The sequence below is a fragment of the Tachypleus tridentatus genome, chromosome 2 (assembly GCF_004210375.1).
Source record: "Tachypleus tridentatus isolate NWPU-2018 chromosome 2, ASM421037v1, whole genome shotgun sequence".
In the NCBI taxonomy this organism is placed as follows: domain Eukaryota; kingdom Metazoa; phylum Arthropoda; class Merostomata; order Xiphosura; family Limulidae; genus Tachypleus; species Tachypleus tridentatus.
The window spans coordinates 152,684,206-152,698,916 of NC_134826.1; the positions used below are offsets into that span (position 1 = coordinate 152,684,206).

Consider the following 14,711-nt stretch of genomic DNA (forward strand, 5'->3'; position numbering starts at 1 on the left):
TAGCTACTGTGATTTTAGTTGTTGTATAGTGACAGTAGAGAATCACTCACTAGCTACTGTGATTTTAGTTGTTGTATAGTGACAGTAGAGAATCACTCACTAGGCACTGTGATTTTAGTTGTTGTATAGTGACAGTAAAGAATCACTCACTAGCTACTGTGATTTTAGTTGTTGTATAGTGACAGTAAAGAATCACTCACTAGGTACTGTGATTTTAGTTGTTGTATAGTGACAGTAAAGAATCACTCACTAGCTACTGTGATTTTAGTTGTTGTATAGTGACAGTAAAGAATCACTCACTAGGCACTGTGATTTTAGTTGTTGTATAGTGACAGTAAAGAATCACTCACTAGCTACTGTGATTTTAGTTGTTGTATAGTGACAGTAGAGAATTACTCACTAGCTACTGTGATTTTAGTTGTTGTATAGTGACAGTAAAGAATCACTCACTAGCTACTGTGATTTTAGTTGTTGTATAGTGACAGTAAAGAATCACTCACTAGCTACTGTGATTTTAGTTGTTGTATAGTGACAGTAGAGAATTACTCACTAGCTACTGTGATTTTAGTTGTTGTATAGTGACAGTAAAGAATCACTCACTAGCTACTGTGATTTTAGTTGTCGTATAGTGACAGTAAAGAATCACTTACTAGCTACTGTGATTTTAGTTGTTGTATAGTGACAGTAAAGAATCACTCACTAGCTACTGTGATTTTAGATGTTGTATAGTGACAGTAAAGAATCACTCACTAGGTACTGTGATTTTAGTTGTTGTATAGTGACAGTAAAGAATCACTTACTAGGTACTGTGATTTTAGTTGTTGTATAGTGACAGTAAAGAATCACTCACTAGCTACTGTGATTTTAGTTGTTGTATAGTGACAGTAAAGAATCACTCACTAGCTACTGTGATTTTAGTTGTTGTATAGTGACAGTAGAGAATTACTCACTAGCTACTGTGATTTTTGTTATTTTTCCCTCACTGTGCTTATATGATTTTTGCCATGAATGTAACTTCTAATATGTAGATCAAAGTAAAATAGCACATGGCAACTTTTTAAGACCCACAAATCAAGAATTAAAATGAACAAAGAGTTTATGTTTAATGAATGTAATTTTGGGGTTAACAGCCTTGTTCTACTTGTTAACAGCTTTTTCTACTTGTTAACAGCCTTGTTCTACTTGTTAATAGCCTTGTTCTACTTGTTAATAGCTTTGTTATACTTGTTAATAGCCTTGTTCTACTTGTTAATAGCCTTGTTCTATTTGTTAATAGCTTTGTTCTACTTGTTAATAGCCTTGTTCTATTTGTTAATAGCTTTGTTCTACTTGTTAATAGCCTTGTTCTACTTGTTAATAGCTTTGTTCTACTTGTTAATAGCCTTGTTCTACTTGTTAATAGCCTTGTTCTACTTGTTAATAGCTTTGTTCTACTTGTTAACAGCTTTGTTCTACTTGTTAACAGCCTTGTTCTACTTGTTAATAGCCTTGTTCTACTTGTTAATAGCCTTGTTCTACTTGTTAACAGCTTTTTCTACTTGTTAATAGCCTTGTTCTACTTGTTAATAGCTTTGTTCTTCTTGTTAATAGCTTTGTTCTACTTGTTAACAGCCTTGTTCTACTTGTTAATAGCCTTGTTCTACTTGTTAATAGCCTTGTTCTACTTGTTAACAGCCTTGTTCTACTTGTTAACAGCCTTGTTCTACTTGTTAACAGCCTTGTTCTACTTGTTAATAGCTTTGTTCTACTTGTTAATAGCCTTGTTCTACTTGTTAATAGCCTTGTTCTGCTTGTTAATAGCCTTGTTCTGCTTGTTAATAGCCTTGTTCTGCTTGTTAATAGCCTTGTTCTGCTTGTTAACAGCCTTGTTCTGCTTGTTAATAGCCTTGTTCTGCTTGTTAATAGCCTTGTTCTGCTTGTTAACAGCTTTTTCTACTTGTTAACAGCCTTGTTCTACTTGTTAATAGCTTTGTTCTTCTTGTTAACAGCCTTGTTCTACTTGTTAACAGCCTTGTTCTACTTGTTAACAGCTTTGTTCTACTTGTTAACAGCTTTGTTCTACTTGTTAACAGCCTTGTTCTACTTGTTAATAGCCTTGTTCTGCTTGTTAATAGCCTTGTTCTGCTTGTTAATAGCCTTGTTCTACTTGTTAATAGCCTTGTTCTGCTTGTTAATAGCTTTGTTCTTCTTGTTAATAGCTTTGTTCTGCTTGTTAATGGCTTTGTTCTCTACTTGTTAATAGCTTTGTTCTACTTGTTAATAGCTTTGTTCTGCTTGTTAACAGCCTTGTTCTGCTTGTTAATAGCCTTGTTCTGCTTGTTAATAGCCTTGTTCTACTTGTTAACAGCCTTGTTTCCACTTGTTAATAGCTTTGTTCTGCTTGTTAATAGCCTTATTCTGCTTGTTAATAGCCTTGTTCTGCTTGTTAATAGCCTTGTTCTGCTTGTTAATAGCCTTGTTCTGCTTGTTAATAGCTTTTTTGTTCTGCTTGTTAATGGCTTTGTTCTGCTTGTTAATAGCCTTGTTCTACTTGTTAACAGCTTTGTTCTACTTGTTAATAGCTTTGTTCTACTTGTTAACAGCCTTGTTCTACTTGTTAACAGCTTTGTTCTACTTGTTAACAGCCTTGTTCTACTTGTTAACAGCCTTGTTCTACTTGTTAACAGCTTTGTTCTACTTGTTAACAGCTTTGTTCTACTTGTTAACAGCCTTGTTCTACTTGTTAATAGCCTTGTTCTACTTGTTAATAGCCTTGTTCTACTTGTTAACAGCTTTGTTCTACTTGTTAACAGCTTTGTTCTACTTGTTAACAGCCTTGTTCTACTTGTTACTAAAGTTCATAAATATCGAGTCATCATTACCATCATCATTATTCACATCTTGGGCTTCAGTTGCAAAGGTCACGGTAGGTTCCTTTAAGCTGAAAATTGCCCAGGCTTTTGAACGGAAGTTTATCCCATGAAAGCATGCCAAAGAGATGTTGTTTCCAGACAACTCCACTGTGCCACCTAAGATTGTACCTCGACGTGGAAGAGCAAAAGGAAGTGTGCTAAGTTGAAGTCTGGATACCATCCGTAGGACCTTTTGCCAGTGTCTGTGATGGCGAGTTTCAGCATCTCCTGGAAGTCCTGGTGCAAAAATGTTTGACAATTTAAAAAAGTGGCTTCACATGTTTTTAAACAAAAAAAACAAGAAGAAATCTTTAATCCTGCATGTTTTGCTTCATCTAACTAAAGGTCCATCTTTTGTCTATCTTAAGTCAATGTTCACTCAATACTAGAAATTGTATTCTGATTGGACATATGGCCAACAGCCTATCTAAAGTATTACTTGAGAAAGGAAGCACAATATGTTAATATAATAACAGGTTGGCAAATAATGATTTATGAGCACAAGGAAGAGTGTTACTGATGCTGAAACACACTACATGTTAGTCTAAAGGTTCGTGATATAAAGACTGTTATAACTGGAAACAAAGAAACTATGTAAAGAAAATGTCATTCAAAAGGAGATGACATTCTTAATGGTTAGTTTTTATATGTACAGAGTAAAATATATCTTCATGAAACATACTGAAACACACACATTTTAAGGGTTAAGACAAAGTCTTAAATTATTAACCACATTTTCAGAGCAAACTGAGTAGATCCAAAGAGTCATGAAGGATTCTTCAGATGACACATAAAACATACCTTCAGTAACTTCAAGACAAACCAAGTATGTCTGAAGGATCATTAAATATTATTTAAAGATGAAACATAAAACATATCTATAGGAACTTTAGGAAACTCCAAGTATATCTGAAGTCCTTTAGGGACTCTTTAAAAATCATATCTTTAGGACCATCAAAGGTTCTTTAGATGTGACACATAAAGCATATCTTTAGAAATTTTTGGACACACGAAGATGTCCAAAAGGCCATAAAGGATTCTTTAGAGATGACACATAAAGTATACTTTGGGGATCTTCAGGACATACCAAGTACATCTAAGGGACCATAAAATAATTTTTTTTTAGAGATGACACATAATACACATCTTCTGGAAACATCCAGTATATCTGAAAGGTCACAAAGGATTATTTAGAAGTGACACATAAAACATACTTTTATGAACTTCATGACACACCAAGCATAACCAGAGGATACTATAAAGAATATTTTGAGATGACACATAAAACATACTTTCAAGGACTTCTGGAGTCACCAAGTGTATCTATAGGACAATAAAAGGTTCCTTACAGATGACACATGAAACATACCTTCTGGATGTTGCCTTAAGCGTCGAGATGGGTTTCTAATGGAGTGTCGCTGGTAGTGTGGCTGGAGTGAAGAGAAGACACGTTTACTGCTGTGAAACTGCTGGGAGAAGAATTCCTCTAGTTTAGTATACATTTTAACAAGGTCAGTAGTGGTCGACTTGGAGATCAGTAGCTGTAGCTGATCCCAGCCCAAGTTCCCATGAATGAAAATTAAAGCAGGACTGAAAAAAATAAAAAGGAACGAATTTTGCATAATTTTAACATACAACTTATAACACAAGGTAAACTATTCCAAAAGTTACATGTAACCCTTGTAATGGAGCCATACCGTTTCGTTGGTTTAGCCATTACAGCATCATCTCCTTTCTCGGAAGTAACTCTCCACTCGTCTCTGAGTGTAGTTTCCAGGGTGCAAACTCTTCCCATCAAGACACTGGTGCCCATGTAGTCCAGCCTCGACTCTAACGCTCCAAGCTTAAGTGTGACTGTGTGATCTGGTTCTTTCTTGACGTCTTCTTTCAGATGTACTAATATCAAATTGTTATACAAACTTCATGAATACACCAATCTTTACAAAACTTAGCAGCAGTGTCACTTATAAGATATTCACCATCAGCTACAAGACATCCATGTTTATTTTATTTAGAAAAATTAACATCATCAAGATAAAAGTTGCACTGAGATTGGAAGTACTTCAGTAGATACAGGATAAAACTAAATAAACTACTCTCAGCTAACACCATTATATAGTCTTAAGTCAAAAAACATCTGTCAGTTTCTTAAACAGGAAATACAAGACATTTGTATCTGTGGTTTTACAACAAATCCACACTGGGCTATCTGCTATGTCCATCATGGGAAATGTACCCACATTTTAGACTTACATCAAATTACCACTGAAGAACTATAGAAACCAATCTTTAAAATTGATTTTTGTAAACTTTTACCTGAAAATGGTTATCAGAATGTCTTAAAGAAATCTGAGGAACATTAACTGATTCTTAAAGTTAAGATAAACAGGTTTTAACTGTCTTACAATTCTAACAGAAAGGAATTTTTCATGTTGTAGTCATAAATTTTTTGAAAACAAACCAAATGTTATGTATAACAAAAACAAAATGAAAGACATAAATACCTGCATTTATGGTCTTTAACAGCAACCAACCTTCCTATCAGACTGAATGTCAGAGCATTTCTTACAATATTTATGTACTTACAATTAGCATGATAGCTTTCAATTACAGTCATTCCAAAATTCTACTTGAGACATTTTGATACCCCAAGTAGCTTATTTCTAATGTAAGTAATGAGAGTTTTAGGAACAAATATATTTTAAACTGTTTTATCAGATACAGAATTCTGGATACACAGCAAACAATTTCTATTATTCAACTTATTTGAGAAAGAAAACTAAATGTATATTTGAAACATTTCTTTTCTTACTCAAAGTGATTACGAAAAATCAGTTATAAATTATAAAAAAAATTATTTCAGAGGCTTTTCAGAATTCAATTAAAGATCAGAGCAAGACGTACATATATATCCACTAACACAAAATATGTTACCGGCTGAAATTCTCTCTCCTTGACAATCAACACCAATTTCAAAAATATAATGAATGAATGCGAGACAATTATATTTAACTATTATATGATAACAGGTCTAGAAGCTTAAACATAAATGATCATCTTAAGTTTCTAACCCAACAATACACTATTCATACACTCAAATATCACACTCACTACAACACTAAACCCAAGGATATAAATGATCATTTTAAGTTTCTAACCCAACAATACCCTCCAATGTCACACTTACTACAACACAGAGCCCAAGGATATAAATGATCATTTTAAGTTTCTAACTCAACAAAACCCTCCAATATCACACTTACTACAACACAGAACCCAAGGATATAAATGATCATCTTAGGTTTCTAACCCAACAATATATTATTCATACCCTCCAATGTCACACTCACTACAACACAGAACCCAAGGATATAAATGATCACTTTAAGTTTCTAACCCAACAATACACTATTCATACACTCGAATATCACACCCACTACAACACCGAAACCAAGGATATAAATGATCATCTTAGGTTCCTAACCCAACAATATATTATTCATACACTCCAATATCACACCCACTACAACACAGAACCCAAGGATATAAATGATCATCTTAAGTTTCTAACCCAACAATATATTATTCATACCCTCCAATGTCACACTCACTACACCACAGAGCCCAAGGATATAAATGATCATTTTAAGTTTCTAACCCAACAATACCCTCCAATATCACACTTACTACAACACAGAACCCAAGGATATAAATGATCATCTTAGGTTTCTAACCCAACAATATATTATTCATACACTCCAATATCACACCCACTACAACACAGAATCCAAGGATATAAATGATCATTTTAAGTTCCTAACCAAACAATATATTATTCATACACTCCAATATCACACCCACTACAACACAGAACCCAAGGATATAAATGATCATCTTAAGTTTCTAACCCAACAATACCCTCCAATGTCACACTTACTACAACACAGAGCCCAAGGATATAAATGATCATTTTAAGTTTCTAACCCAACAATACCCTCCAATGTCACACTTACTACAACACAGAGCCCAAGGATATAAATGATCATTTTAAGTTTCTAACCCAACAATACATTATTCATACACTCCAATATCACACCCACTACAACACAGAACCCAAGGATATAATCATCTTAAGTGTCCAACCCAACAATACACTATTCATACACTCGAATATCACACCCACTACAACACCGAAACCAAGGATATAAATGATCATCTTAAGTTCCTAACCAAACAATATATTATTCATGCACTCCAATATCACACCCACTACAACACAGAGCCCAAGGATATAAATGATCATTTTAAGTTTCTAACCCAACAATACCCTCCAATGTCACACTTACTACAACACAGAGCCCAAGGATATAAATGATCATTTTAAGTTTCTAACCCAACAATACCCTCCAATATCACACTTACTACAACACAGAACCCAAGGATATAAATGATCATTTTAAGTTCCTAACCAAACAATATATTATTCATACACTCCAATATCACACCCACTACAACACAGAATCCAAGGATATAAATGATCATTTTAAGTTCCTAACCAAACAATATATTATTCATACACTCCAATATCACACCCACTACAACACAGAATCCAAGGATATAAATGATCATTTTAAGTTCCTAACCAAACAATATATTATTCATACACTCCAATATCACACCCACTACAACACAGAACCCAAGGATATAAATGATCATTTTAAGTTTCTAACCCAACAATACCCTCCAATGTCACACTTACTACAACACAGAGCCCAAGGATATAAATGATCATTTTAAGTTTCTAACCCAACAATACATTATTCATACACTCCAATATCACACCCACTACAACACAGAACCCAAGGATATAATCATCTTAAGTGTCCAACCCAACAATACACTATTCATACACTCGAATATCACACCCACTACAACACCGAAACCAAGGATATAAATGATCATCTTAAGTTCCTAACCAAACAATATATTATTCATACACTCCAATATCACACCCACTACAACACAGAACCCAAGGATATAATCATCTTAAGTGTCCAACCCAACAATACACTATTCATACACTCGAATATCACACCCACTACAACACCGAAACCAAGGATATAAATGATCATCTTAAGTTCCTAACCAAACAATATATTATTCATACACTCCAATATCACACCCACTACAACACAGAACCCAAGGATATAAATGATCATCTTAAGTTTCTAACCCAACAATACCCTCCAATGTCACACTTACTACAACACAGAGCCCAAGGATATAAATGATCATTTTAAGTTTCTAACCCAACAATACCCTCCAATGTCACACTTACTACAACACAGAGCCCAAGGATATAAATGATCATTTTAAGTTTCTAACCCAACAATACCCTCCAATGTCAAACTTACTACAACACAGAGCCCAAGGATATAAATGATCATTTTAAGTTTCTAACCCAACAATACCCTCCAATGTCACACTTACTACGACACAGAGCCCAAGGATATAAATGATCATTTTAAGTTTCTAACCCAACAATACATTATTCATACACTCCAATATCACACCCACTACAACACAGAACCCAAGGATATAATCATCTTAAGTGTCCAACCCAACAATACACTATTCATACACTCGAATATCACACCCACTACAACACCGAAACCAAGGATATAAATGATCATCTTAAGTTCCTAACCAAACAATATATTATTCATACACTCCAATATCACACCCACTACAACACAGAACCCAAGGATATAAATGATCATCTTAAGTTTCTAACCCAACAATACCCTCCAATGTCACACTTACTACAACACAGAGCCCAAGGATATAAATGATCATTTTAAGTTTCTAACCCAACAATACCCTCCAATGTCACACTTACTACAACACAGAGCCCAAGGATATAAATGATCATTTTAAGTTTCTAACCCAACAATACCCTCCAATATCACACTTACTACAACACAGAACCCAAGGATATAAATGATCATCTTAGGTTTCTAACCCAACAATATATTATTCATACACTCCAATATCACACCCACTACAACACAGAATCCAAGGATATAAATGATCATTTTAAGTTCCTAACCAAACAATATATTATTCATACACTCCAATATCACACCCACTACAACACAGAACCCAAGGATATAAATGATCATCTTAAGTTTCTAACCCAACAATACCCTCCAATGTCACACTTACTACAACACAGAGCCCAAGGATATAAATGATCATTTTAAGTTTCTAACCCAACAATACCCTCCAATATCACACTTACTACAACACAGAACCCAAGGATATAAATGATCATCTTAGGTTTCTAACCCAACAATATATTATTCATACACTCCAATATCACACCCACTACAACACAGAATCCAAGGATATAAATGATCATCTTAAGTGTTAAACCCAACAATACACTATTCATACACTCGAATATCACACCCACTACAACACCGAAACCAAGGATATAAATGATCATCTTAGGTTCCTAACCCAACAATATATTATTCATACACTCCAATATCACACCCACTACAACACCGAAACCAAGGATATAATCATCTTAAGTTTCTAACCCAACAATACACTATTCATACACTCGAATATCACACCCACTACAACACCAAAACCAAGGATATAAATGATCATCTTAGGTTCCTAACCCAACAATATATTATTCATACACTCCAATATCACACCCACTACAACACAGAACCCAAGGATATAATCATCTTAAGTGTACAACCCCAACAATACACTATTCATACACTCGAATATAACACCCACTACAACACCGAAACCAAGGATATAGATGATCATCTTAGGTTTCTAACCCAACAATACATTATTCATACACTCCAATATCACACCCACTACAACACAGAACCCAAGGATATAATCATCTTAAGTTTCCAACCCAACAATACACTATTCATACAGTCAAATATCACACCCACTACAACACAGAACCCAAGGATATAATGATCTTAAGTTTCCAACCCAACAATACACTATTCATACACTCGAATATCACACCCACTACAACACCGAAACCAAGGATATAAATGATCATCTTAAGTTCCTAACCCAACAATATATTATTCATACACTCCAATACTGCAGCCACCACACGACAGAACCTAGAGTATGTACAGACTTACATGTTGTATCAATTTCGCTAAGTTCAATGTTTCCACCCACAATTCCTCCTTTAGCATCAAGCGAAGAACCGACAAGAGTCATCGTGATGAAGAAGTTTCTGTGTCCACTACTACTTATTGACAGTCTTCCTTGTGACTTGAGATCTCTTGTAAGCCACCTGGAGGTTAAAGTGCAACAATGAACAGTAACATATTTTATATTTTTAAACTTTATTTGTAGAGTATAAAACATAAATACCACTAAGTTAATCAAGAGAGATGTAAACACTGCCATTTGTGAACTAAACTTAACACAGTTACTAATGATAACCTTTACAAAATCTAGTACAAGATCTCCAAACCAACATGTAAATAAAGATAAACAGACAGTAAAAACTGTAGTTTCACTTTTGAAGTGAACCGAGTACAGACCAGAACATTTACATCTCTGTCAACAGACAGATGAAAGAATATGTCACAATGTTTTAGAGTTAACAAAATTTATATAACCAACCTAGTTATCACTGTATCTCAGTAATATTGGCGTTACAACATAATGTATAATGTTTAATTTAATGTCGAAGTCTGCTGAGTAAGTCATTTCTTTGAAGAGAAATGAGATTAACCCATATATAGCTTAGTTAGAAAGACAGATAAACTACAGTGGTTTTACATGTACCAATATAGTTATTTGATAATTCTTGTGGGAATCTGCAACAAATGTTTTTCCCTTTCCACTTGAGAGATTAAATGGGGCTTATGACAAGGTTTAACATGGTAACTATTAGAAGCCCTCACTTCTCTGTATGTATTTTAGTTATAATGTTATGCTATAAGAAGAATAATTAAAAATTAAATATTTATTAGTAAATAGTAATAATTTCAATCACCCTTGGAAGATAACTAATATCCAAATACCTACCAGGTTTATTGGATCAGCCTGGACTTTGTACAGTGTTACAGATTTAACATTATTTTTATATTTACATTTGTTTCAGTTTAATATAACTATTTAGAAATGTATGTAATGTATATTGTTAAATGGATAATGCACAATTACCTCTGTTCTCTAAATTTGTAAAAGATTCTCAAGAGCAAGAATCAACATTGTACTTGGTGTGTATGAAATACTAGTGATTGTTGGTTATTGTTACCAAGTGAACTTCTGAGAATGTCTCCTAAAAAAGATTATAAGTCGATTTCTAACAGAGAGTTTAATATTATTAGACTGCACTCAGAGCATTTGACACTCACACATCATACATGTATGGACAAATTCTTAGTAAAAATATTGTCGTCCAGTGAAAGCTTTGTGAAGATACACAGAATATGTTAAAAGTTATAATATGGGAACACTATTGGTCACATGGTCAGTGTAATCCACAGGATGATAGTAAAAGATTTAAGCTTCCTCAATTAATGATTTGATGGTTAAATTTTTACTGAGAATGAAAATAAAAAGAAAGCAACTTAGAATAAGTAATTATCAGTTTATTCACTGATATATTAAACACCACAATACATCTACATTCTGAAGGAGCATGCCTCCTGCTAGTACAATGGTAAGTTGACAGACTTACAACACTAAAATAAGGGGTTTGATTCCCCTTAGTGGGCTCAGCAGATAGCCTGATGGGGCTTTGCTATAAGAAATACACACTTCTGAAGGAGTTCTGCTAATAATTATGGGAAGGAAGATATCAACTTTTAATATTAAAACAAACTTACGTTGTATTTCCCATCACATTACCCATGTTCATGTGAACATTGAGGCGAGAAAGATTAAGAGCACATAACACTAATGTTTCCCATGTGTTTCCTTGTCTGCTGGTGTACTGGGTAGGTGAGGACGGTTGGAGACCTTTGAACTCTTGGGAAGATGGTAGTGTAGTCACGTAGATCTGAGTCCCTGTTCACAATACACAAATTATAAAACACAATTCTTGTATGAGATAGTAAAGACTAAATATAAATAAACTAATGGGAGACTTGTCTGAGACCCTGTGGACAACATACAAATTAAACAATGGGAGACTTGTCTGAGATCCTGTGGACAATATACAAATTAAATAATGGGAGACTTGTCTGACACCCTGTGGACAATATACAAATTAAACAATAAGAGACTTGTCTGAGACCCTGTGAACAATATACAAATTATACAATGGGAGACTTGTCTGAGACCCTGTGGACAACATAAAAATTAAACAATAAGAGACTGGTCTGAGACCCTGTGAACAACATAAAAATTAAACAATGGGAGACGTGTCTGAGACCCTGTGGACAATATACAAATTAAACAATGGGAGACTTGTCTGAGACCCTGTGAACAACATACAAATTATACAATGAGAGACTTGTCTGAGACCCTGTGAACAATATACAAATTAAACAATGGGAGACTTGTCTGAGACCCTGTGAACAACATAAAAATTAAACAATGGGAGACTTGTCTGAGACCCTGTGAACAACATAAAAATTAAACAATGGGAGACGTGTCTGAAACCCTGTGGACAATATACAAATTAAATAATGGGAGACTTGTCTGAGACCCTGTGGACAATATACAAATTAAATAATGGGAGACTTGTCTGAGACCCTGTGGACAACATACAAATTAAATAATGGGAGACTTGTCTGAGACCCTGTGAACAACATAAAAATTAAACAATGGGAGACTTGTCTGAGACCCTGTGAAAAACATACAAATTAAACAATGGGAGACTTGTCTGAGACCTTGTGGACAGCATACAAATTAAACAATGGGAGACTTGTCTGAGACCCTGTGGACAACATACAAATTAAACAATGGGAGACTTGTCTGAGACCCTGTGGACATTATACAAATTAAACAATGGGAGACTTGTCTGAGACACTGTGAACAACATACAAATTAAACAATGGGAGACGTGTCTGAGACCCTGTGGACAACATACAAATTAAATAATGGGAGACTTGTCTGAAACCCTGTGGACAACATACAAATTAAACAATGGGAGACTTGTCTGAAACCCTGTGTACAATATACAAATTAAACAATGGGAGACTTGTCTGAGACCATGTGGACAATATACAAATTAAACAATGGGAGACTTGTCTGAGACCCTGTGAACAACATACAAATTAAACAATGGGAGACTTGTCTGAGACCCTGTGAACAACATACAAATTAAACAATGGGAGACTTGTCTGAGACCCTGTGGACAACATACAAATTAAACAATGGGAGACTTGTCTGAGACCTTGTGGACAACATACAAATTAAATAATGGGAGACTTGTCTGAGACCCTGTGAACAACATACAAATTAAACAATGGGAGACTTGTCTGAGACCCTGTGAACAACATAAAAATTAAACAATGGGAGACTTGTCTGAGACCCTGTGAACAACATAAAAATTAAACAATGGGAGACGTGTCTGAAACCCTGTGGACAATATACAAATTAAATAATGGGAGACTTGTCTGAGACCCTGTGAACAACATACAAATTAAACAATGGGAGACTTGTCTGAGACCCTGTGGACAATATACAAATTAAACAATGGGAGACTTGTCTGAGACCCTGTGGACAATATACAAATTAAACAATGGGAGACTTGTCTGAGACCCTGTGGACAACATACAAATTAAATAATGGGAGACTTGTCTGAGACCCTGTGGACAACATAAAAATTAAACAATGGGAGACGTGTCTGAAACCCTGTGAACAACATAAAAATTAAACAATGGGAGACTTGTCTGAGACCCTGTGGACAACATACAAATTAAACAATGGGAGACTTGTCTGAGACCCTGTGAACAACATACAAATTAAACAATGGGAGACTTGTCTGAGACCCTGTGAACAACATACAAATTAAACAATGGGAGACTTATCTGAGACCCTGTGAACAACATACAAATTAAACAATGGGAGACTTGTCTGAGACCCTGTGAACAACATACAAATTAAACAATGGGAGACTTGTCTGAGACCCTGTGAACAACATACAAATTATACAATGAGAGACTTGTCTGAGACCCTGTGAACAATATACAAATTATACAATGGGAGACTTGTCTGAGACCCTGTGGACAATATACAAATCAAACAATGGGAGACTTGTCTGAGACCCTGTGGACAATATACAAATTAAACAATGGGAGACTTGTCTGAGACCCTGTGGACAATATACAAATTAAACAATGGGAGACTTGTCTGAGACCCTGTGGACAATATACAAACTAAATAATGGGAGACTTGTCTGAGACCCTGTGAACAACATACAAATTAAACAATGGGAGACTTGTCTGAGACCCTGTGAACAACATACAAATTAAACAATGGGAGACTTGTCTGAGACCCTGTGAACAACATAAAAATTAAACAATGGGAGACTTATCTGAGACCCTGTGAACAACATACAAATTAAACAATGGGAGACTTGTCTGAGACACTGTGAACAATATACAAATTAAACAATGGGAGACTTGTCTGAGACCCTGTGGACAATATACAAATTAAACAATGGGAGACTTGTCTGAGACCCTGTGGACAATATACAAATCAAACAATAGGAGACTTGTCTGAGACCCTGTGAACAATATACAACTTAAACAATGGGAGACTTGTCTGAGACCCTGTGGACAATATACAAATCAAACAATA

The 14,711-nt window shown here is 34.9% G+C and overlaps 1 protein-coding gene across 1 annotated transcript in view; it reads right to left on the reverse strand.

Annotated features, from left to right (window-relative positions):
* The window catches only part of LOC143245650 (bridge-like lipid transfer protein family member 1), a 252,531-nt gene that overhangs the window by 11,232 nt on the left and 226,588 nt on the right, over positions 1-14,711 (reverse strand). Inside the window, 5 exon segments of the mRNA XM_076491999.1 lie at positions 2,862-3,128; positions 4,261-4,481; positions 4,589-4,787; positions 10,082-10,239; positions 11,789-11,969. Coding sequence (XP_076348114.1) covers positions 2,862-3,128; positions 4,261-4,481; positions 4,589-4,787; positions 10,082-10,239; positions 11,789-11,969 — 1,026 coding nt within the window.